This window comes from Calypte anna, chromosome 1, assembly GCF_003957555.1.
Source record: "Calypte anna isolate BGI_N300 chromosome 1, bCalAnn1_v1.p, whole genome shotgun sequence".
Classification (NCBI taxonomy): domain Eukaryota; kingdom Metazoa; phylum Chordata; class Aves; order Apodiformes; family Trochilidae; genus Calypte; species Calypte anna.
The window spans coordinates 169,241,516-169,266,538 of NC_044244.1; the positions used below are offsets into that span (position 1 = coordinate 169,241,516).

Below are 25,023 nucleotides of genomic sequence, written 5' to 3' on the forward strand. Positions count from 1 at the left end.
TTACCAGCAGAGTGAGAATAATACAAATTTAAACTAATCCCCACCAGATCGAGATAAGACAAATTTTCACTGATCTGATCAGCAATGTGTTCCCATAACATTCACATGCTAAGGTTCCATTCTACAGCAAAAAAAATTATAAGGTACAAATGTAGACAAACGTACATAAAAGGTAATACTGCTGTAACTTGTATTTTACACTTGACACTTCAATAATACTGGTTTTCTCCCTTGTATCTTGGTGAAATCTTGTTATCTGAATCCTATGGCTACTTCAATAACAAGACTTCCCTAGAAGTTTGACACCTGCAGACTCTACAAACAAAACTGTGCTAAAGCTCTTCCTAAGCACTGCAGCTCTTTGTAAACAATAGAAGAAAGCTTACACTATAAAGCTGAGAGATTTCTCAGCTCAGCTCTAGTGACTACTTCTCTAAGTCTTTGATTATCTGAAGAATTTTATCTCACAAGTAAGGTTCAGATAACCAGGACGTTAAACAAGATGCTCAGAGAGGGCAGAAGTTAACCATGTGGTATATACCAGACATTAATAACAATGGTTAACTTCATTTAGTGGAAGCAGACAGTGAAACAAGAATTTGCCAGTAGTAGGAAATTATTTGGGTTAGTAAAAACTGTGGAGAACAGAGATTTCCAGAAAGATCTAATAGAGTTAGGAAATTGAGTAATACAACAGCAGATGAAATGCAAATAAATATAATGTAATGCACACAAGGAGAAATTATTTTATCTAAATACTTGATGAGTTCAAATTAGTCCAGTCTTCTGAGAAAAATAATTAGAAGTCATTGTGGACAGCTCAATGTGCAGCAGTAGTTACAAAGTCTGACAGGATAAACCATTAATGTTAGAAAGCAAAACAATACCACATCTCACCTAGCTGAGCACCCTTCTATTTCAGGATTGTTTCCCATTGTGTTCCAGAAAAAAAACCACACTGCATTTCTAAGGTTTCGTGCAGCTACAGCCTTTAATAGAGCATACAAAAATCGACTGACATATGCAAAAGCATTTTTAGTAAGACAATCATATACCAAATACTGAATTTGTTTCAAATGTTTACAATCAAAAGAGCCATATCTGAAATAAAAGGGGTTAGAAGAACGGCACTGGCAATGGCATAGGGATAGGGTTCAACACATGAATGACAGATAAAATGAGTGCATATAATACGTAAGTACAGTAAACACTGACATGATAGCAGTATACAAATACAAAAAGTCACATTCATTTTGCCTCCTGATTTGAATGTCCTTTTATTTTCAAAGACACAGAGGCAAAAAAATCTTTTTTAAAATGTTACTTTTTACTAGCAAATAGTACCTTCTTGGAATTAACTTCCTATAGAAGTTATAATGATGAGTAGGTTTAAAAAGGGCTATTACCTTGGTAACAGGTAAACTTCATTCCAACTTCCTATACTCCCTATATTTTGACTGATAATTTCCAATGTGGAAATTGGGAACAAACACCATCCAACCCTGAATCTTCTATGTTTTGCAAACTCCCTTTATCCTACATAAAATAAAAACTTGGAATGTGAAAAAAACCATCCTCTTTCAGGTAGCATTCTGTCAATTCTATCCTTACATTCTAATCCATACCCACCAGTTTGTGATTAAAAACTGATAGTTTTTAGCAGTCAAGATTATTTCATAAGAAATTCTTCTAAGCAAACAAACCCAGCACGCTGTAACTACACAGTGCATTGCTACCTACATGCACACACTGTCACCTGAGTCTCACTCCTGCAATCAGAACTGTGTGAGATTTCACTGTTAAATGAATAAATATAGTGTTATACAGGTGGCAGGATGAGAGTCCAGACACATTCATCGGAGACAAACTGCAGAATTCTCACTGTGTCAAACCCTACATTTGAGAGACTGTATCTGAAAACACAGCTACTCTCATTTTCATTCTTCAAAGATCAAGCAAGTTGGAAAAATAAAGAGACTATTAATAAAGTAGTGCACTTGAAATTTCAAATGCCTAATGTCAGGTTTATATTACTCACAAGCCTCCTTGGCTATAAAAAAGCATTGCAAGGGGAAAAGCTGTACTGTTTTATTTCCAAATCTTTCAGGTTGCATATTAATGAATAATCAAGAGCAATTTAAATGGTACATCCAACAAAAACTCCAATAACTCACTCAATTCTCCCCCATTTTCATCATCCATTGCTCTGCCCTTGATGATCACAGTTCTGCTATCAGTCCCACACTGATGGCCAGTGAAGTAATTTTCCTTTCCATCAAAAGCCTGTGGCTCCAAACTACCCTCTCCTTATCAAACACTCATGTGGACTGGACAGCACTGAGTTTCCATGTGAGCTGAGCCCTGAGCATTCGTATTTCAACATCTCAAATAGTTATTGCCATGTTGATTTCAAAAGTTTGAAAGTAGAAAATTATGTACTTCTCTATTTCAGGTACCTGACATTGCATTGCTAAATCTACCCAGGGGCACTGAAGTGTCTACAACTTCTGAAACAGCCAACTACTACTAAATGAAATTAACTATACTCCTAAAATAAATTCTACAGATTCTACATTTTCTACAGATTCTACATTTTTCTGTAAGAGCCATGACAACCTTTAATAATAAAATAGAAATACTGTAACACTACAATAACTCACAGACGCATATATGTTATTCTTTAAAACGAGTAACTTCCCCAGGGTGAGGGAGAATGTGTTAAGGGCATTAATTATACCACCGTTTGAAATAAAATGTATCTCAGAGAGTTACTTCATGAATAAATCTAAAACATTGACCAACTTGAGAAAAGTGAGTATGTCTAGTGGACACTAATCAAGCAACTGAAATCAATTAATTATGACATGATTGACACAATATTTAGTGCAATAGTGTATTTTTATCAGCACTCCTGCACTTTGGTGTCAAACATTCTTTTTCTTCAACAGAAGATACCACATAAGCCACGATCAAAAGAAACACATCTGAAAAACCTCCTTTTCTGTTAGAAAAACCTAATCCAGCCCCCTGCAAACATTAATCCTGCCTCTACACGATAACTAGAAACTCAAATGTAACAGTCCAAAAGTAAAGTTCACAAAAAAAAAACAACCTACAAGGAGGTAAAATGTCCTTTAAGAAGTCCAAGACATCACAAGCATGTCCTTGCATGCATACGTGCACACCACACACAAGCTAAACATTACATCACTTGAGCAAATCCTACCTGTGAAGTGATAAATAACATGCCCTTTAAAATAGCAAGCAAAATTTTCAAGTCCTACAAGAAATTCAGATACTAACTGACTGTAACTCTCTAGGATGAACTAAATACCTGTTGACAACTAAATAACAGCTTGGAAAGAGGAAAATGTCAGTGCTCCCCTTCATTCTTCCAAAATGAGGAGCTTTTACCTGAAAAGGTTTTGCTTGTGATTGCAGTGTTAACATTTCCATGTCATAATTCTAATAAAATACTGATATTTGAAGGGGTTCCACAGGTTTACTACCTAAAAATGATACTAAAAATAGTAAAACATGTTGTTAACCAACTTTCAAAAAAAAGTCAAATACTAGTTGCATATATATACAGTGTCAGTCTAGCACTCTTCAACTTGTGCAAAGAAGCCTGTTTAACAGAAAACTAGAAATTATTCCAAGTTCACTTTAATAACTCCATGCTGTTAACCCAAACCTACCCCTCTAATATAAGGTATTTCTGCATTTGCAGTGATAAGCAACTGCTAATTATGTCTTCACAAGTATAAAATCAGGGCTGGCTTTCAACGTGTAAATAAATAATTGAAAAAAACAGGGACTAGTATCATGAAAGAAAGTATATGGTGTTCTATAACTTGCCTAAACAAGTCCTCATACTCAAAGAAGATGCTTCATGAGACTTAGGACAGCCTAAGCAGAAAAGAGCGGACAGATCCACGCTCACTTGGCCTTTATATCAAGTTTGTTGGATTCATTATCTCAAATCTGTAAATCAGATCACCCCATCAGCACGCTGTCACACTCAAAGAAAACATGCTGAGAAGCAGGCCATGTCATCTTGGGCACAGCCACATATTGCCACCCTTGTGCAGTTTCCAGATACACAGTTCATGGGATGAGTCTGTCCACTCCAGTCTGCACAGAGGCACCCTATGTGTTTCACCACCAGAGCAAGATGCCATAAGGTCCTGGTTCCTAGCCCACTGTCAGAGCCTGTTTTCAAAATAGTCTTGCAGAGGGTTGATAAGAAATCAATGGTGGAGTAAGAATCCAGCAAAGAAGTCAAAGGTGAGGACCTAAGCAGCCCAAGCATAACACTAACCCAACATGGCCACTCTACAAGTTCTGGAAGGGATGGGGAGGTAGTTGTAGCCGCTACCCAGAGAAATGGTGATAAGTGATTTTATACGAGCGAATTTAGTAGCTCCTCCAGGCGCATAAAGCAGAAACTGTTTTACTACCAAAGAGTGGGAGAAGAGCCCCACATAAGGCAAAAAAACCCACCAAAACACACGAATATGGAAAACCCAAGCACGTGGGAGGCAGGCTCCAGCACGGCCACAGCCCGATGGAACCGCACCCCGAGCAAACGCCTGGAGGGCTGGCACGGCGAGGCACTCACCCGCGGCCCTCGGGCCGGCTGCCCCCAACCCTCCTGGCCGCGCCCTTCTCCTCAGGAACCCCCCCGGGGAGCTCCTTACGCCAACCCCGCGCTGGGCCGCTGGACCGCCGCCCCGCTCGGGGGCCCCAGCACCCCGGCTCTCATGTGGGGCGAGACGGGGCGGGGGTGAGGGGGGTGGGGGGGCGCGATCCGTCCCGCCCCCTCCCGCCTTTCCCCCCCTCACCGCCATCCCTCACCGCCATTCCTCACAGCCTTCCCCTCCCCCACCCTCCCCGCCCCCGGCCGCTCCCCGCCGCACTCACCTGCTCCTTCCGCTGCCGCGCCGCTCCCCGCCGCCTCCTCCGCCGCCGCCCGGGGCGGAGAGGGTGGGAGGGGGCGAGGGGGGAGTCCGTCCTCCCGGGCCTGAGCGCGGAGCGACACGGAGAGGAACCCGCGGAGCGCCGCCCGCTCCCGCCGCCCGCCCTGCCCCCGCGCCCCGGGGCCGCTGGGTAACCGCCACCGCGCCCCGCCGCGCCGGTGATGGCGTCAGAGGGCGGGGAGGAGGAAGGGCCGCCAAGTCGCCATGTTCGAGGGGGGCGGGGAGAGGCGGTGGCGGAGGCCGCGCAGCGACGGGTTCGGCTTGCGGGAGGCCGTGGCTTCACCGTCTTCGGGCAGGACCGGCTGGGTCGGTGTTTCCCGACAGCTTTGGGCGTGCCCCAGGCATTTGGGCTGACTCCATGGGTTTGCCACTGTAGTCACCCGGCCTGGGCCGTTCAGGTGTGTGTGTGGGGATGATGAAGAGGGTGGCTGGTAGGGAGAAAAGAGACACAGAGCAGTTCGTCCTTTAAAGATGGTTTAGTCCAAAGCTGCTGCTGCAGCCAGGGGCGTGTGTCACTGGACCAGGCTGATCAAAGCTGCATCCAACCTGACCTTGAACACCTCCAGTGCTGGGGCATTCACAGCTTCTCTGTGCACCTTCTGCCAGGGTCCCACCACCCTCACAGCAAAACATTTCTTACTTGTGTCCAACCAAAACCTATCTTCTCTAGGTTTAAAACTGTTCTTGTGTCACTGTAGGCCCTTGGGAAAAAGTCCCACACTGCTTTTCTTAGAAGCCCTTTTATATATTGAAAGGCTGCTGTAAGGTCCCTGCGAAACCTCCGTGCTGAACAACTCCAGCTCTCTCAGCCTTTTGTCACAGGAGGGGTGTTCCAGTCCTCTGATAATCTTGATGGTCTCCTCACAAGTTCTGACAGATCCGTGTATTTCTTTTTGCTGGACACTCTAGACCTGGACAGAATACTCCAGGTGGGATCTCACTGCAGAGGGAGAATCACCTCCCTTAACCTGCTGGTCGTGCTTTGGTGCAGTCCAGGATACGTTTGGCTTTATGGGCCGTGAGCACAGGTTGCTGGCTCATGTCCCTTCTCATCCACCAGTACTGCGAATGATTTCATGTCAGGACTGCTCCATGCCAGCAGCCTCTATTGATACCACAGGTTGCCTTGACCCATGTGCAGAACCTTGCACTTGGCCTCACTGAACTTAGAGAGTTTTGCAAGGGCCCACTTCTCAAGATCTGGCAAGATCGCTCTGGATGACATTCCTTCCCTCTGCTGAGGGGCTCTGGTTCTCATCTTCACTGACAGTCCTAACATTTAATGAGTGTGCCAGTGGCAGCTTGTCTTCAGGCTTGTCTTGGTTCTGAGCAGGAGATGACTGTGTATGGAGGAGCTGGTGATCCAGGTGGACCTAAGCAGACCCAGGGTGGTCTTGTACTGCTCCTCATGTGCAGTCTGTCCCTCAAGCTTATGTTGTGCTGCACAAACACTTGGCTGCAGGATAAACAACCTTAGCCAGCTAATTGTAGCAGAGGAGCTTGTAGGCAGCCCCCACTTGGTATCATTCATTTGGCCATCTGTGTGTCCTTGCAGCAAGAAGTTCTCATGTGAACATCCTTTCTGTTTGACAGTGTGAATGATGAATAGGGTTGTTTTTTGTAAGGAAATCCTGTAGGATCTTGAATGACTGAAACTGGGAAATTTATCCTATGGATGCAGTCTGCCCAGCATGCCACAACTCGATCAGACAGACATTTGATTCTACAGAAATCACAGAAGGTCAGGGGTTGAAGGGATTTGGAAAGATCATGGAGTTCAACCCCCCTGACAGAGCAGGGTCACCTGTAGCAGGTCACACAGGAACACATCCAGGTGGGGTTTGAATGTCTCCAGAGAAAGAGACTCCACAGCCTCTCTGGGCAGCCTGTGCCAGTGGCCTGTCACCCTCACAGTGAAACACATTGTCCCTTGTCCTGTCACTGGTCATAACTGAGAAGTGCCTGGATCCACCTTCCTGGCACTCACCCTTTACATATTTGTAAACATTAATGAGGTCACCCCTCATTCTCCTCTTCTCCAAGCTGAAGAGCCCCAGCTCCCTCAGCCTCTCCTCATAAGGGAGATGTTCCACTCCCTTAATCACCTTGGTTGCTCTGTGCTGGACTCCTCCAAGCACTTCCCAAACCTTCTGGAACTGGGGGGCCCAGAGCTGGACACTATTCTAGATGTGGCCTCACCAGGACATGGTAGAGGGAGAGGAGAACTTCTCTTGACCAACTAACCATACCCTTTCTAATGTACCCCAGGATGCCATTGGCCTTTTTGGCCAGAAGGGCACATTGTTGGCTCATGGTCAACCTTCTGTCCACCAGAACCCCCAGGCCTCTTTCCCCTTCACTGCTCTCCAACAGCTCAGTTCCAAACCTTATTGTGGCACTTGGGGTTATTCTTTCCCTGATACTACACCACCTGAGGTTCCCATCTACAAGGATATAACATTATCTATGCTATTTTCCCTTCTAAGAAATAACATTTTAAACTATACCTTAAAAAGTCTGAGTGACTTTCTTACAGATGAAGCCAGCAAACACTGCTTGGTGCATCACAGCTTTTTCCATGGAGTTTTTTAATGTGTATTTGAGTATGGAGTGCTGGGAAGTTGTGTTGGCAATACTCTTGCCATCTGTGTTGCTGTCCTCATGGGAAGCTCCAGTGAAATGCTGTTATATGTGTAGGTATATAAATGCAGTTGAAAAAACTTCATGGACTCTAAAATGAAGTATATAGGGTGCAATCATCCTTTTTTTTTTCCTATATGTAAATAATTTTAATAAAGCAGCAAGGTATTATTATTGTTGTTGTTATAATTGTTATTATTAAAGCCAACTGAATCCATTCATAATGACATAAATTCAGCATCACATATTTTGAAGAACATGCTGAGCTATCTCTTTGACAGCAGAAAGTGCTTCTAAGCAAGTTGGTTTGATTTGCTGAGGAGGAAGCAAAAACCCATAAGTTCCTGTGTCCCGAAGCTCAATGGTAAAGGAGTATTTAATGCCAAGGTCATAAGCCCAGTCATCTGACCCTCCAGGAGCTAAATCTGCATGTGAAAGGGAAAAGATTTAACTGTTTCTTGAAACCAGAACTTGAATTTTCTGTTCAAAAGCTGACTTGTGATGTTGGCATGGATGTGCTGCCATGCCTGTTGTAGGAAAAGTCATACTTACAAATTGTTTGTGCACCAGCACCAAGGATGTAAGTTTTCCTTGTTGTCCTCTTTATAGCTATAGCTGCTTTCTTTGCCAGACTTTCCTAAAATTAAATAAATAATTAGCTTTATAGCTTTCTGATAATATGTATTCAGTTAGGGTTTATCTATGCTGTACTATGGATCTTGCATTACTTAAACACACACAAAAAGCTCTAGAAAACCCACAGAATGTGTTTAAATTTTTCATCTCATGCCCATGCTACAGATTGCATTCCTGCTGTAGCTAGCTAAAAGTATAGGTGGGACCTTACCACCCACTTCAGGCAACAAACTGTCATCAAACCACTTGTTCCTGCTTATTCTTTCCTTTTTTCACCCCACTATTTAAGTCACTGTTGATTTATGTAGGCTTGACAAAAACACCAGAAAAAGATTCTCACTGAGGGAATTCTACTCTTAATCCACAAAGAAGACTTAAATGCCCAGAATTAGTACATCTCTTTCTGCTTTACAAGGATGGAGCCACAAATGCATAAGAATTGTTCACTCACAAAATCATTTTTTGAAATGCAGTATATAAAATTGTTTCTGAAAATTAAGCTGTAACTTAGGGTAAGAACATCTGTTGTTTGATACATTACTGGATTATTTTTTTAATTCATCTTTTTAAGCTCTCTTATTGTCTGTCCTTATGTTTTGTAGGATGTGAAATGACCTGTTGTCTTCCCATATGACCAATCCCAAAGCCTGCAAACATCCTTTCTGGTCCCTGTTGCCAGATTTCTGCTCCTTTCCTACAGCTAGGTGAGAGCCTCTGCTGCAAATAAAATAATTTCTTGCCTCAGCACTTGGAGCTTTGGAAACAACAAAAATGAGTTAGGAAATGCAGGAGGGGGAATGCCTTGCTCTTGGGGATTTGATATCTTTAAATAAGAAAAACACTACTAAGCTGTGTACCTACTCTTAGGGTGTAATCACTTTATTAACAAATACCATTTTAGCTTGGATATTCTTTACAGATCTGCACAAACCCAGAGGTTTCTGGTGCAGTGGCTACTTTTCCCATTCTGTCTTCTAGAAGAGTTCTTACTCTGTGATATGGTGGTTCAAGAATATGAAATTCTATATAAGTAGGATATGTTTTCCATCCCACCATTAGGACCATTCAAAATAACAAACAAAAAATTCCAAAACTCTTTCACAAAAACAGCAAGTGTCCACCAAAATATTCCCTTGCTTAGGTCTGTGGAGGGTATTTTTCAGTTACAAACCCAAGGAATTTCAAAGTTAGTGATAATCATATAGCATAATTAAGAGTTTGCACAAACATCTTTGTGGGGTGTCAAAAACCCAAGACCCTGTTCTTTTAGCAGCAGGTTAAAAGTATCAGAGGTTGATGATGGATCAGCCTGGAATAACTTTTCATTTTTCCATGGTCTTCAGAAGATCCTTGCTGTGCTAGACCAGCCCAGACTTCTTTAAGAACATCAGGACAAATCTCGTTTCCTTTATTCTTTATCTTCAGAGCATTCTAACTCCTTCATTATAAGCCTAACCAAGGAGGGTAAGAAATTAATGTGAAATAAATGTGGAACTTAAAGAGATGGGAAGACTTACCAGCTCATCATGGTCTTTGCTTTTGTTTGTAGTGTAAGAATATGGAAACAAGACCATCTGGGAATAAGAGTGCATGGTTATGTATGCTTTAATGATGTCTTTGTGATCTCTGATAAAGCGAGCCACTGCTTTCACTTCAGGTTCAGACTCTGGGTAGGGTCCACAGTATATCTCATGACATTCGTAGGGAGATGCTCCTTCCCCTGTAACAAAAGAGTGCAGAGTGTTACTGCTTAATCTCTTCCCTTCTACATTTCTGTTCGTCTGGTAAAAGAGCAGAGTGTGATGCTAACACACAAGAAAACATGGACTGTGCCATATGAGGAAATCAGTGTGAGCCTAATATTATTTCTCATCTACTTACTCTTGAAAAAAAATCAATAATAAAAAAAAATATTCAAAAGTCTTAGAGGAGAGGATGAAAATGCACCATTTTAAATCATCAAGAACAAGATTTTGAGATCCCTTCTTAAAATATAGAAGGAAAAAAAACTGTTCTAAGTTATGATCTCAGGTGAAAGCCAAGTGCCAAACTGAAACTGAAGAAATGCACAGCAAATTGAAAATAATGTACCAGGTTTTTAAGAATGAGGAAGTCTGGGCACTGGAACAAGTTACCAAGGAGACAACTAGGATTCACCATTTTTGCTGTCTTCAGAATAAGGCCAAGTGATTTTCTGGAAGCAGCCAGGATCTTTAATGTTAAATGTCAGCTCTTCATGTTTTAATAAAACTTGTAAATTTTCTCCTTTGCTACTATCTGCTTTTTAAATGGACATTTTATCCTTAAATCTTATGCAGGAACAAAGCTCACTGAGTACTTTAACACCCAGAAGACTTTCTTCATCTCCAGGCACTGGGACACTGACAGAAATTATGAATGCCAGTACATTGGCAGAGTAGCAGCCCTGTAGAAGCAAGGCAAGCTGTTGGCATGTGGTATAGGAGGGAAGGAAATGTCTTCTGATACCAGTGATATCTTGGGAAGATCTATAGCATGCCACAAAGTAGTGGGGAGCATATCTGAGCCCCCAAACCATTTTGTTTTCAAGTATATATGCTTTAGGTAAGTAAAAGTTGCAAGGATCTGTGCAGGTGTATTTTATTGGGATTTAGCTGTGATAGACAGAAGGACCCAGAGGATGTGGGAAGTTCTCCCACTTTGGAAAGTTTTAAGTCTCAGCTCGACAAGGTGCTCAGACATCTCACATAAACAGTATTAGAAAGGTTGGACCAGATGATCCTCTCTTACTGGAGAGAGTCCAGCATAGGGCCACTAAAGGGATTAAGGGACTGAAGCATCTGCCCTATGTGGAAAGGCTGAGAGACCTTGGATTGTTTAGCTTAGAGAAGAAGAGGCTGAGGGGGGATCTTATCCATATTTATAAGTATCTAAAGAGCAGGTGTCAGGAGAATGGGGCCAGACTCTTCTCTGTGGTGTCCACTGACAGAACAAGGGGTAATGGTCACAAACTGGCACACCAGAGGTTTAAATTAAATATGAGAAAATACTTACTCACTCTGAGGGCAACACAACACTGGAATAGATCACCTGGGGAGGCTGTGGAGTATCCATCCCTGGAGATCTCAAACCAGTCCTCATTCCTCTCATACCCCTTCTAGGGGTATCCTGCTCTAGCAGGGGGGTTGGACTAGATGATCCTCAGAGGTGCCTTCCAACCCATTACCATTCTGTGATTCCATTATTCTGTGATTCTGTAATTAGGGCCAGCACTAAGTGTAGCCAGATCTGATCTATAGGGCAACATTTTGAAATAGTAGTTCTGCAGACTATTAAAAACCTGTCAAGTACGAAGTGCCTGTGGGTATGTAAACATGATGTAGCCTTGGCAACAAACACCAAGAGCCAAGATTTTGTCTTGGTCAGCTGGGCATTGATGAAGGATGACTGAGGTGGCCAGGTCATGCAACACAGTGAAGCATCTACTCAACTGTGTGGTGCAACAGGCATTGGGTGATGTGGCAAGGGCCACCTCTTCCCTCTTGCCTCCTGCCCCAGCCCACTCCTGTTGCATCATGGTGTGATGCAATTGGCAGGATCCAGCGTCCTGATCCCACTCTCTCTTGCCTTTGTGCTGGGAAGATGTTAGTCCTGGGTGTGGAGGACTTCCTTGGGACTAAAAATCCTGGGCCCCAACAAAAAACAACTCAAGTTGATTAAGTATTCACTGGTTCATATCAGTTATTCAAGTCTTGATAGCAGCTTTGTGAAATAGTAATTGAAAATGTTTTCAAAATAAAGAATCTTAGAAGCTAGAAGTAGGGCAGGGGTAGAATAGGAGAGAAATTATGTCATACCACACCAGTGGGCATCAAAATTCCTGTTCATGTCTGTACCAATGCATTTGCTGTTACTGTGGGAGGAGCGGCTCTTTCTCCACAGCCGGTTCTGTGGGAAGAGACATAAAAGCCATCTTCAGGAAAAAAACTGAAAAACAATCCATCATCTCACTGGCTAGGTAAACATGACTTCCTACTTGTGCCTCTGCAGATCACATGCTAGTGAAGAAGAAAAAGGAAGATTATAAGAGCACAATTTGTCACTGAAGCTCATGGACACTGGGGATGGATGATAAAAGGGAATGTCGGGCAGGATAAGAAGTGGTCATGTCTGCTCTCTTTTCAGTGGCTTTGGACTGAGGGGAGAACCTGTGTGAGTTTAGAGGTCCAAATCCAACCTTCCTGTAGGTCTTGCTGGCAGCATGTGGAAAGCTGGAAATTTAGTGTGCAGTAGCTGAGATATTTCTAGATATTACCCAAAAGTGAGCCTAGCTGGGTTAAAGATTTGTTGAGCAAAAGAGTAGAGGAGATTGATTTTCTTTTTAACTCGAGTGAAGGATTTAAAAATCAAAGAAATATCTCAATGACTCAGAATTCCCATGCAGTAAATAAAATCCTAGACAAATGGTACCTGTTGTACTTCATTTATCTCAAATAAAAAGTACTCAGAAAATCGGATCACCACTCATGAGGAAGGAGTGAGTTATTGGCTGTGCTCTCTAATGCAGCACACTCTTCAATCTATGCTGGATTTGTAAGTAGGCCACCGATGGCTGACACAGGCACTTGTGACATCTGGAAATATTGAAATCCCAAGATGGGATTCTGTCATTTCCAAATGCATTCCCTGGAGCTTTTAAGACATAAAGATACTGTGGGTCAAATGCCAGTTAGTTGCAGTGGCATTAGCTACATAGGGCAGAGATGCAGAAATTCCAAGCACAGATGAAGAGTTTGGGATCATAGAATCATAGAATCAGCTGGGTTGGAAGGGACCTCTGAGATCATCAAGTCCAACCCTTGATCCACTACTGCTGTGGTTACCAGACCATGGCACTGAGTGCCACATCCAGTCTCTTTTTAAATATCTCCAGGGATGGAGAATCCACTACTTCCCTGGGCAGCCCATTCCAATGTCTGATCACCCTCTCGGTAAAGAAATTCTTTCTCATATCCAACCTAAACCTCCCCTGGCACAACTTGAGACCGTGTCCTCTTGTCTTGCTGAGAGTTGTCTGGGAAAAGAGATCAACCCCCCCCTGGCTACCCCCTCCTTTCAGGGAGTTGTAGAGAGTGATGAGGTCTCCCCTGAGCCTCCTCTTCTCCAGGCTGAACACCCCCAGCTCCCTCAGCCGTTCCTCACAGGACTTGTGCTGGATCCCTTCACAGCCTCCTTGCTCTTCTCTGGACCTGCTCCAGGACCTCGATATCCTTCCTGAACTGAGGGGCCCAGAACTGGACACAGGACTCGAGGTGTGGCCTCACCAGTGCTGAGTACAGGGGCAGAATCCCTTCCCTGGACCTGCTGGCCACGATGTTCCTGATAGAGGCCAGGATGCCATTGGCCTTCTTGGCCACCTGGGCACTCTGCTGGCTCATGTTCAGCTTCCTGTCAATCCAGACTCCCAGGTCCCTTTCTGTCTGGCTGCTCTCCAACCACTCTGTGCCCAGCCTGGATCTCCCCATGGGGTTGTTGTGACCAAAGTACAGGACCCAAACTACACTGCATGTGTAGTTCCAGGATGGAAATTACACTCTAAGCATGCACACTGATAGTTCCCAGAAATGACTGTTAAATAAAGTTCTACATACAGAGGGATGGCTCCACGTGTACACGTAGCCATCCACATTCATCACAGGCATGACATAGAAATCAAAGTGCTCCAGAAGTGTTGTCATGGTTTGGTCTCTCTCACGCACATGGATTGCCTGTAAAACACAGGGGAAACTTCTTAAAACCATTCATACTACTGGTTTTCTTACCTTCCTAGAAAGAGGCTGGAAATATCTCCTGGTAGAGATTCATCACATCACAAAAACTGCTAAATAGCAAAGTAGCTCTTTAGTTGGAAGTGCCAGGGAGGGGGTAGGAATTGAAAGGATACAATCAAAGGCACTGAGTCCTTTAATGCTAACGTGGTCAGGAGGGAGAGTTGAAGCCTATAAATAGGAAGGTTTGAGTTTTTGCTGCTTGTGTAAATGTTGTGTACATATCCCTCCCTCCCAAAATACAACAGAAGTAGTGTAAAATAAAACAAAGCCAAAAAGAACAAGTAACATTTCACATGGCTGCTGCACAAAAAATCCTATGTTCTGGTTGCATTATGAGTTCAATGCACTTGCTGTGATGTGTGCCAAGAACCAGTAAGAGCTACATTGCTAGTTATGCCTCACAGGCTATTTTGAAGTCTTTAGTGATACCTAACCTGGTTGTTGGTCCATAACACAGATGTAAATTTTAAATTCCATAAGTGGTTTTGTTACTATTGGAATAGACCAAGTCCTTAATCATATCTTTCCTTTTCTTTATGGATCATCTTCTTTCATTTTAAATTCTTCCTATTTTTCCTTGGGCCATGGACTTTCTCTGATTAAATGAGAAATAGCAATATTTCTACAACAAAACTGAAGAATGAACCCATTGTAAAGAATGGGCCTAGGATTTGCTAGAGAGATATAGTAATTTTAATGTGTGTGAGCACGTGTATTAATGTCAGATTTTAAAAATATTACTTCATAAAGTTATATAGAAATAGAATTTGAATTTAAAACACATAAATTAGATTAAGAGGATAGAAACCCTAAATATTCAGCTTGTTACTTCTGAAAAAAATGCTGCAAGGACATGTCACTGGCAAGGTAACAACACAGCTGGTAATTATTTGGAGCAGCATGAAAAGGGCAAATGCATTTCTCTCCAAGGAAACCTTGGAGGCTGAGATAATCAGTGGGTCACAAGGTACATCCAGCTGTATCTGTTCCTAAGTCCTGAAATCTCCTTTCAAATGTTATAGTCATTGAGGTTTTATAGTTGTAGCTGAGGGCAGAAATAAACACATTTCTTCTTGCTATCGTTATTATTATCTTCATTATTTAGTTCCATCATGGGTAAACCATAATTCATGTTTCAAGGCCTCGTCTATGTTATTTCTCTGGCTACAGGACTGGTGACTGGTGACTGTGTAGCCTCAGTCTCATCTAGCTTGTTTTTACTGGGAACTTGGCATTTGGGAAAAAGTAGCCATCAATAATATCTCAGTACATTAACTGAGCAAGCTGGGCAACCTTGTCTGGGCCACAGAGGCCTTAGAGCCTTTTCCTGGTTTGTATTAGGAGCCATCAGCTCAACATGATGAGTGAAACAGAGATACCTTAATTTCAAAAAGACCAAGAAAAGACCAAGGAAACATATATTAAGATTCAGGTGCAAACCGTAGATAATGTAGCTTTGTTCATTATCCTGAGCAATATAGATCAGACGTGACTATCAGTCTGCACTTGCACACCAAAGCTGGTTGGGCTAAGCTCATATTACAGCCTCATTGCATCAGTGATTTATTAATTTCCATGAACTGGTGCCATGTGAGTGGCTGGTAGTGGTTGGTCATGGCAGTCTGAAATGAGGGTGTCTCTAGCAGAGATGGTACCTTCAGGAGAAGGTGGCTTGTGGGGCCTCATTCTCTGAATGAGACAGATCCAGAAAAAAGCAGAAGCATAAATAGAAAATGAGAAGGCAGGAGGCAGAGGAGCAGCAGCAGGCACACCAGCAGCTGACACATCACAGCAAGTGCTAAACTGAGATTGCTGGTGTGAATGCTGGTGTGGAGTTATCTTGTGCCTGGAGCAGACAAGGATGGGGTACCTATTGCTCAAGGAAGGCAGGTAGGGAAGCACCAAGGGTTATAGAGCAGCTTGAGCTCCTTCTGGATATCTTCTGATCTACTCCAAGCAGTGCCAGCAGGAGTCATAGGGGCATGAGCCACCATGTGCTACGTGACCCAGAGCCAATATTATTTCTTGAATCCAAATGGCAGTACAGATATAGCCCTGGTAGTTTACCAAATACTCACATTGCCTGGCATGCCCTCTCCATCCCTGGCTATTCAAAACTGTAAACATCTCTGTTGAATTCACTGCACAAATGTGGACATTTCTTCCATAGTTGAGAACACATCTGAGCTCTCCTGTATTCAATCCCTATGGTTTTCCTTCTCTCCCACACAAATCCTCCTCTCCAGCTGCTGACACCCACATTAGCACACACACTCCCAATCACTGCTATGTGTTAGATACCCATCTCATGTGTTGGTGTTGTGGAAGAAAATGGATTAAGACTTTATGGAGTTTAGAAGGTAAATGGCATCAAGATGTTTTGCTTTACTTTGAAAAATGTAATCAGATGTGATTATCTACTCACATGGCCTATGAACCACAAGCAAAAAGCAGGAGAAATCCATTCTCTAGCATGGATACCACAGTCAATCCAGATGGCCCTTTTGGATTTTTCCTGGCTTTTAGAAAGCTGTCAAAAAGAGAAATTGTAATTAAATGTCACCTGTGTTAAAATGTACTACATAAAAGTGGAAATGACAAGTTAACCAAGATGGAAGGAGCATCTGTCTTACAGGGAGAGCTTAGACTGATCCTAGGTCAGGATGCTGCTCTCAGTTATATCCACACACAGTCAGAGAGCCATATTCAGACTACTTGCAGAAAGCTCCTGACATAGACACCAGGGCTGTGGCAAGACCTGAGGTCAGAAGGTAGATTACCCACTATGGAAGGCAACAAACTAGATCAACTCCATAGTCAACAGAGGAGGGTAACCACCATGCTGGTATTTCATGCCATTGGGTGATGACCTAGATGTGACAACTTCATTGTTAGCCCAGCAAGGAACCTAATGAGGTCAAATGCCTTTGTAAAGGTAATGCACCTTCCTAGAAGCACTTGGGAGACTTCTTAAAAACACAAAATTATACATGTAAATGTAGATTTAAGAAAGTGTCTTGGCCAAACCCCAACAGTTGTCTCTGTTAAAACCTGGAAACATTTTGTGGTAAGTCATGGCTGTACCTTTAGAACATAAAGTGGTCTCTTTTCATATGATGATCCAATATATATTTTCTGGAGAAGGTCAGAATGCACTTTCACTATTTCTTCCATCCAATGATATATCTGCAAGGATGAAGGAAATTAATAGGTCTTCTTCCTGTTGTTTTCCTTCATCTGTGAAGGTGGTCTAGACTTAAGTTTATTCTCTGCAAATTCTGCCTCTTTAGCTGATGAGAAGAAACAACTAGAAAATCATCTGACATTTCTCTTCAGTTCAATTTGGTTAAATTATTATTAATTTCATGTTTTAAGGATTTATATGTTGTTTTGGGACTTCATTTTGCTTCTGTGTTGGCTGCATTTGAATGGGAGTTTGAGGCAACACATGTATGAGAGATTCGGTCTGGTTCTTCGTTCTTTCTCTATGGAGGCTTTACAGCAAGCACAACTCCAACTGGCTGAGCAATGCAATGGTAACAGTTTACCTGTTGATGATTTATTTCTATATCTCCATACTCAACCAGGAGACAAATTTCAGCCCTTGAGTCTACAGAGGAGCACAACAAAAATATCTTACTTCTTTCATTGAGTGGTAGTTTTCATAATATGATGAAGATCTGCGTGGGTTGACTGTGTCATTGATAGTCTGTTTTTCAATAAGTGCTTCAACATTTTCCATTGAGACTCTGAATAACAAAGAAAGAGCACAGCCTCCTGTTAAAGAAATGACAAACAACTTTACAGAAACATGGCAAGAAATAAAAATGACATACTTGTGTTGGATGGTCAGTTGCCTTAACTGAGCTTTTATGCTATTTATGCTGGATGCCCTAACATAGAAATGGACTTCTCTGTCCTTCTTGATGTTTTCAACCACAACAGGTTGCCAGAGAATGACCTGCAGAGTTTCAAAAATATTTTTATTTTTTTTCTACCAAGGAAAAAAATAACAAACAGCAAAACATTTAGTAAGTATTTTGAAAAGAATCAAAGCATACATTTTTGATTTAAGAGACTACTTGTAACAAGCACTGTAATGTTCCCTGTGTTGTGCTACAGCATTCTGCTACAGCTGGAAATGAAACATTTGTATTTAAGGAATGTTTGTAATGACTTCTGCACATAAATTCATAAATCAAGAACAAAGACAGGACCATAACCTTTTCTGAGATAGTATTTCTAGTATAATAGATGTGTTTAGCTTGCTGTTATGTTACATGTTTTCAAGTCTGCTGAGAGTTATTTTCCCTGAGGGTATTTGGAGAATTAATGAAGATCAGACCAGTCTGTGCAGTTATTGTATTCACTGATTACTTTGATCAGGAAGGAAATAAATGCCAGAAGGGGGTTGAATATAAGTCAAGTTGGAGTACAGAGATTAGAAATGGGAGGAAAATAAGAAAATTAGATTCTTCTTGGTAAAATGAAATCTTTTACAATAATAAAATCAGAGGCCGACACATTCAATAAAACATGGAAACTTTAGAGGCAATAATACCAAAAGATCTAGGGCTGACAGTGAGCAGCAAACTAAGCATGCATTTACAAAATGAAAAAGGGCAGCATAATTCTTGAATGCATTTCTGAAGAGATTCAACATGGAGCCACCAGGCAATAGGGTTGCTTGGTTTTTTTCCTTTCTGATGCAGTTGCACCAGGAATACTCAACTTAGGGCACCATGTTTTGCAGGCGTGTGTCAGTTGTTCACCTCACTCATTTCTCAAGAGTCAATACAGAAAACTCTTCCATGCTTTTAATCAAGACTTTGGAACAATAAGTGGTAGAACATCTGAGCCCTGGATATATTACTGCCACGTGCTCTACAAATGGCTGAGCTTGTGTCTGTGTAACCATCCTCATCATTATTGGTAAGACAGCAACAGCATGGTAGAGCTCAGCATTTTGGGGGACATCCAAAGAAGCATGTTGGACCCTCAGCTCCCCAACACTGATTTCCCAGTTGTCCTCACTAGCCTGCTGCCTGCTCTGATTCAGTGCACCAGTTCAGACTTAGTTTCTCTTTGGAACAGTCATTCCACATAAGAAAAACTAGGAAACACTGGACTGATGCAGCTGAGGTGACAGAAGAGCTATGAATGGGGTAGTTGGGAAACTTTCATAATGTATCTGATTATTGGTCTCTTCACCCATCACCAGCAATGGTACTGCTCCTATAGCAGCTCTTTCGGAGGTGTTCCTGCATCTGGGTCTTCACACTGCTACCTACAATGTGTGTGCTGTAAGAACAAAGCATTTCATTTTTTAGATTTTAGGTTTTTGCTTTCTAACATTTTTTCAGGAGTAGCACCTGTAATTAGATGAATAATTCTTCTTATAAGGTGCTAATTTTCAATTAATTTTTTTTTTTTTTTTTTTTTTTTGCTATATTGTAACCATTAAAATTTGTTGGGGGATACTATTTGTGTCTTCCTTTCCCATTACCATTCCTTCCTTTTACTTTCCCTCTCACATCCCCTTTCCCTGTTATTCTTAAAACTTGCCAGATTCATAGCCATGGAAAAAAATTGGCCAGTTTATGACCCTTGAAAAATGTGCAGTTTGCATGTTCTCATAAGTGGGATGGTGGAAAGAGAGCACTGCATGCTCACTCTGCACTGAATGTGCTGCTCTTCTTCATGGCTTCTTGGATCTCGTGCACATGAAAGTGAAGAACAGCAGTGAGTAAAAGATGGAGAAGGGGAGATTTGTTCTGATACAGCAAAGGAGATGGGTAATGTGAGTTCATGTGTGGAGGTGGAAAAGAGCAAGTAACGTTTTCAAGGGCTGTGAACTGAGGGGAAGAATCTGAAGATGCTAGGAGGGACATCAAAAGAGTAGTAGGGTTTTGAGGTGAAGATAAAATGAATTAGAGCCAAGGAAGGTGGAGAAAGACTGGGCATAGAGACTGTTAGAAGCTCTCCATCATCTGAGACACATCCTCAATCATCTTGTAAATTATATTAGTTGAGGAAATAGTTAACACCTTTTTTGATGGGTGTTAGCTCCAAACTGAGAGTGTGTCATTGGTAAAATGCATTTGAAGAAGAGATGCCTCATTTTAATTTAAATTAAATATTAATTATGACAGATAGAAGCAAATAAAATAAATTTTGAAAGTATTGCTTAAGAGATTTCTATCTTCTAAATGCTGCTTTGTGAAAAATACCACAGAAATCCAGTCCTAATCTTCAAAGCTGTACAAGTCACATGTTCAAGACTGTATTGGCCTGAAGTGCTGAGATTCTGTGGTGAAAGTTTTTTCTGCTTACTGTATGTTGCACAAAATCAAGTGCAGAAATCTGAGCTCTAATCTAATGCACTAGAACATAACGAAGAAGGGCTCTCCTCATGTAAATCAGAAGGTAGTGGAGCAGTGAAAACCAAGCATTTGCTGAGTTGCTCTGATAGAACAAATGGATGAAAATGGGCTAAATCTCCTGGGGAAGAAAGAATATTAGAGCACTTGGGGGAAGAGTTTAGCCTAGAGACCAGACAGACAGAGGAAACTGCTTACCTCAGTGGTGTTCAGTAAATCCTGAAGGGCTTCAACTTGCATGTCTGTTTGTGGGAGAGCCCACAAAACTTCATCCCTGAAAAACAAGGATATTTAGGCAAAGCACAAGGACCTGAAACTACACCAGGTCATGCAAAAGAGAAGCAGGTTTGTCTGTTCTTGTCTTCTCTGCCTTGGCTGCCACGAACTCAAAGATTATTCCATAGTGAAAATGCTGAGCCCCATTTCAGCCTCTGCTTCTGCCAGTCAGTAAAATCTGTGAAAGAGGTGGTGCAGGGCTTTAGTAGCAAATATCAGCTGCTGGATTCTGAGATATGTCCTGGCAGCTGACACCAGCACAAGAACTGCCAGCATGTGGAAAACTAGCCTGGAGGATGAAGGCAAGGTTCCTGTTTTTCCCTGAGACCCTTGGTCTCAGTCACTGTTCAGCAGAGACATGAGCCCTCCCAGTCTCCTGCAAAGCCAAACATGATGTTTAGAGGATGTGCAGAGGCTACTACCATCATCATTCCTTCAGCAGTCCATTTTTCCCAACCTGCTCATTTCTGTCCTTCTGACAGGTATGGTTTCTGCTGGTCCACAGCACTGTCCTTTGCACAGTAACTTTTACTCTCCTTCTACCTGAAACCCATGGTCCAGATGCACTGTACACGAGATCGTGTTCCCCAGCTACCCCATGCCTGACTGCACCATCAGTGACAGAAGTGAAATTCACTTTCTGGAAGAAAAAGTACCCCTTTGCATTGTAAATCCAGCCCAGATCTTCAGTGCTCTCCAAGCCCTTTAGTTCAAAGTTGCACTGGTTAGAGAATTACAATAATTTGTGTGTGCAACAGAAGGAGATTAAGGGGAATGTCAGACCCCTCTTTCCATTTTCTGGGCTGGGGAGGGTCTTGGCCCTCTCATCATGTGGAGCTGGTGGCAGTGCATAAACCAGTCACTGTCCCTCCCAGCCCTCTCATCTGCAAAGGTTATCCTGAAAATAAAACAGGGAGGGCTCTCAAAACCAGTGTTTCCAAGCTGCATAATGTGGTTGTCACAACTCGTTGTTGTGACTGATTTCAAGCATACACCTGACAGCATCTGGCAACAAGGCAATTCATCTTTTCTACTTTTAGCCAGGCTCCAAGCCATCACTGTTGTTTCTTATGCAAAGCCAACAGTGCACCAGCCCCATTTTTGGCCCCATCATAATTCACCAGAGCATCAAAAAGCAATCAGGAATAGGCAGGGTCATCAGTTTGCCTGTTTCTTTAGACAAGTGCACTCCAAACCTTGTTTTGGAGGCTCCTTTTGAAGAGAATTTGTCATCTTGTGTCTGAGGGAGTCTTTTCACAGCTGAGACAAGAAAAGGGTGGCTGCATCTGGTTTTGGGCTGTGATTCCCACAGCCTGAGTCTACCATAATGGGGAAGCTGGTATGGACTGGTACCCCACTGCTTGTTGCACAAGTGTTTCAGCCAACTGTGGTAATTACAGGGCAGGTGTTAGCTAGCAGCATTTCTTCTGTAGCTCTCATTGGTAGGACCTGAATACAGCTGACTCAAGCTCTGCCCTTGCTCTTGTCCTCATGTTTAACATGGGAAGTATTAACAGCTGAAATTGTGGTCATTTGGCTTCTCAGTTCCTCTGCTTCAATTCGGCATCATAGCTCTTTCATCTGTCTTTTGCCACAATCCCATTGGCAAACACCATGACAAAAGCTCTAATTATTGCCTTTATACCCATCACAGAGACAACCTTCCTCCTCAACTTTGTTCTGCCTGCAGCTTTGGTGCTATTGGACATACTGGTCCTGAACACACCTCTCTTCTTTTGCTTTCTGTCTTCATGCCTTTCTTCCCTGACAGGAAATTCGTCCTTAAGAGGATCCTTCTCTTTCCTCTCTTCCAACTTTCTGCCAGGGTCCCACTAGACCCCACCTGTTCCCCATTTCTTTTTCCTCTTCCTTTTAATTCTGGCTAAATAGCCATCCAGCTGCCACACTACAATGCTCAGATCTTCTCCCGTAGCTATGACAGAGTGAGTTGGGTGTGGTACAGTTCATTTTAGATGGTTTTTGCTAGTTTCATCTCAGCTAGTCAGTCTCTTAATAAAGAAACAGGTACTTTCAGGGTTTGTTTAACCTGGGTAATCTAAATGTGTGTACTAATTCACAGTGAATTATAACCTAGGTATACCTATTTTTCTCCCCTAGTTGTACAAGATGAAGGGGACTTGTTCCCATACAGAACTGTACAGAAGACCTCTATAGGCAAGTGAATCCTATCCAGGGGACCTGGACACTATTTCATGGGTAGACATAAACCAGTTCTCTGCAGGAATTTCAGTCTCTCTCTTCATTGTGTTTCTCAGTCACTAAGGTGGCTGTCAGCATCACATATCACACGGGCCCATCACAAAAACCAAGCATCAGAGTGAATGTGTCTCCCCATCCTTATAGCATGACTTCATTACACCTTCCACGTTCTTTCTGACTAACATTTCAGACCTCCCTAGCTGTCTGCAGATGAATGTCTTACCCTGACTCTCAGCAGGCAGTGTCACTGGAAGAGTTAGTTTAGGTTAGATATTAGAAAGAATTTCTTCACGGAGAGGGTGATTAGGCTATGGAATGGACTGCCCGGTGAGGTGGTAGATTCTCCGTCCCTGGAGACATTTAAAAAAAGACTGGATGTGGCACTCAGCGCCATGGTCTAGCAACTGCTCCGGTGGGTCAAGGGTTGGACTGGATGATCTCTGAGGTCCCTTCCAACCCAGCTAATTCTATGATTCTATGAAGAGTGCTGCCAGCATCTGCTCCTCTCCTCCTTGACCATGTGTACTTTTTATCAGCTGAGAGCACAGATTTCAGCCTCTGGGCTCTATTTTCTTCCATTTTGCTGGCTCTCCAACAGCCTCCAGCCTTTCCCTTTCCCTACAGGTAAGCTAGGTGTATTTTTCCAGTGCCACCAGCTCTTTCACAAGTCTCCTAATGTTAGGTATTTTTTTGAGGAGTCCATATGAAGTAATCACAGTATCACCCTGCAATGGGAATATATGTCTATGTAATGTATTTGTATATGTAATGTATGACAGTTAAATCCCTCAACACTAGCACTCAAATAACAGTCAGTTGTAATATATCACCTTTAAAATCTCATTATTTTAGCCATTTTCATATCTGAGGCTGGGAGGGCTGGATTCATGCTATCCAGTGAGAAATGCCATATTGTTCTGTAAGGGTCAGATATTCAGTGTTTTATTTAAATGTGAAATAAACCTTCAAGTAGCACAGAGTATTGCTCCCCTGAATTCAGCTAAAAACTCATCTAGCTGTCCCCCTGCTATAACCCTCACACCTCCATAGCAATCCACAACAAAATATGATTGCAACACAAATGGAGATGAAAGATCCTCTTTTTGGGGCAAGAATTGAGTGGTGTTCACTTGTCATGGGTCTGCAGCTGACATGTGGTACAGCATTGCAGAAGGGCTGTGGGACATAATTCACTATAATTTGTGTAGGTATTTCAGGCCTGGGAGCAGGCTGTGTTTGATTGTGATTTCTGTAGGTTGTTCAGCTTGCTTAATATCACCACATGAGGTGCTTATCCTCTTAGTTCTACCTATTAAAACATTGCAGGTTTTTAAACCAGCTGTACAGGGAGAAAATAAAAGCACTTTGCCTGTCTTCATCTCTGACATATGTTCTCACGGTTTAAGAAAGTATTTGGCTTCAGGGCATTTCTGAATTTTATTGATAGGTAACGATAAAGCTGCCTCTGAAACATTGTACAAATACCAAGTGGTTATTCAAAAATGATTTATGACTGGAAAAACAATCATAAAAGCTGCTTTAGAAAGAAAACAGATTGTTAGCACTTTCTGAAATGGTTTCTCTTTCTACCTCAAGAAGTAATTCACTTAAGATCTTGTTTTAAGGCAAATGAAGCAAATTATTTTTTCCCATTAAGTTTCAGAATGCCCTTTATTGGCATTCAAAAGCACTGAATGAACAGAATTGATTTGCACTTAAGACCAAAAAGAATAGTTTTAATATGATTAAAAACATAGGATTTATGGATGCAAAGAAGACTTAGAATAATTTCATTTCCTTCACCCTCTATATATTAAATTGAACCACGTATCCAATTACAAGAGCAATAAATAAATGTCAACCTTTGCCAAATGTTTTTGTATGTAACTTGCAGTTATTTTTCCTTAATACTTTCCCTGTCCTACTCACCACACACTAAAAGCCCAGTCATATCAGCAGATATTTACCTTGGAAGACTGAAGACATGCTTCTCTTGAATCCAGATAAATAGGGTAAAAAAGAGCAGGTAAAACTTCATCTTCATGGCATCCACAATGAAACCAAATGCAATTGGAAAGCCAG

The 25,023-nt window shown here is 42.2% G+C and overlaps 2 protein-coding genes across 6 annotated transcripts in view; both read right to left on the reverse strand.

The window, feature by feature from the left end:
• ZC3H13 (zinc finger CCCH-type containing 13) overlaps positions 1 to 5,090 on the reverse strand; it is a 48,994-nt gene extending 43,904 nt beyond the window's left edge. Inside the window, exon 1 of one of the 5 annotated variants that reach the window (XM_030444171.1) lies at positions 4,924 to 5,090. Coding sequence is in view for 1 of the 5 variants with exons in the window: in XM_030444206.1 (XP_030300066.1) it covers positions 4,701 to 4,765 (65 nt within the window). In the remaining 4 variants the exon portion in view is untranslated. Of the gene's footprint in view, positions 1 to 4,700; positions 4,767 to 4,923 lie in introns of those variants that run through there. The other 4 variants (XM_030444180.1, XM_030444198.1, XM_030444206.1 and 1 more) reach the window with 4 other exon arrangements.
• Positions 5,091 to 7,778: 2,688 nt separating this feature from the next.
• On the reverse strand, positions 7,779 to 25,023 carry CPB2 (carboxypeptidase B2). Its single transcript, XM_008492795.2, has 11 exons — positions 24,909 to 25,023; positions 20,644 to 20,719; positions 17,902 to 18,026; positions 17,706 to 17,814; positions 17,150 to 17,251; positions 16,491 to 16,595; positions 13,886 to 14,002; positions 12,092 to 12,182; positions 9,773 to 9,975; positions 8,172 to 8,256; positions 7,779 to 8,044 (listed from the first exon to the last, which is right to left on the reverse strand). The coding sequence occupies exons 1-11, from the start codon at positions 24,983 to 24,985 to the stop codon at positions 7,860 to 7,862; spliced, it is 1,275 nt and encodes a 424-aa protein (XP_008491017.1). The 5' UTR covers positions 24,986 to 25,023; the 3' UTR covers positions 7,779 to 7,859.

Excerpts from the sequence above, each read along its gene's own strand:
- CPB2 (XM_008492795.2), bottom strand. The coding sequence starts at position 24,985 with ATGAAGATGAAGTTTTACCTGCTCTTTTTTACCCTATTTATCTGGATT. Across the intron at positions 18,027-20,643 it reads ATTTACTGAACACCACTGAG|GTCATTCTCTGGCAACCTGT; the intron begins GTAAGCAGTTTC and ends GAAACTCTGCAG. Across the intron at positions 12,183-13,885 it reads ACACGTGGAGCCATCCCTCT|AACCGGCTGTGGAGAAAGAG; the intron begins GTATGTAGAACT and ends CTCTTCCCACAG.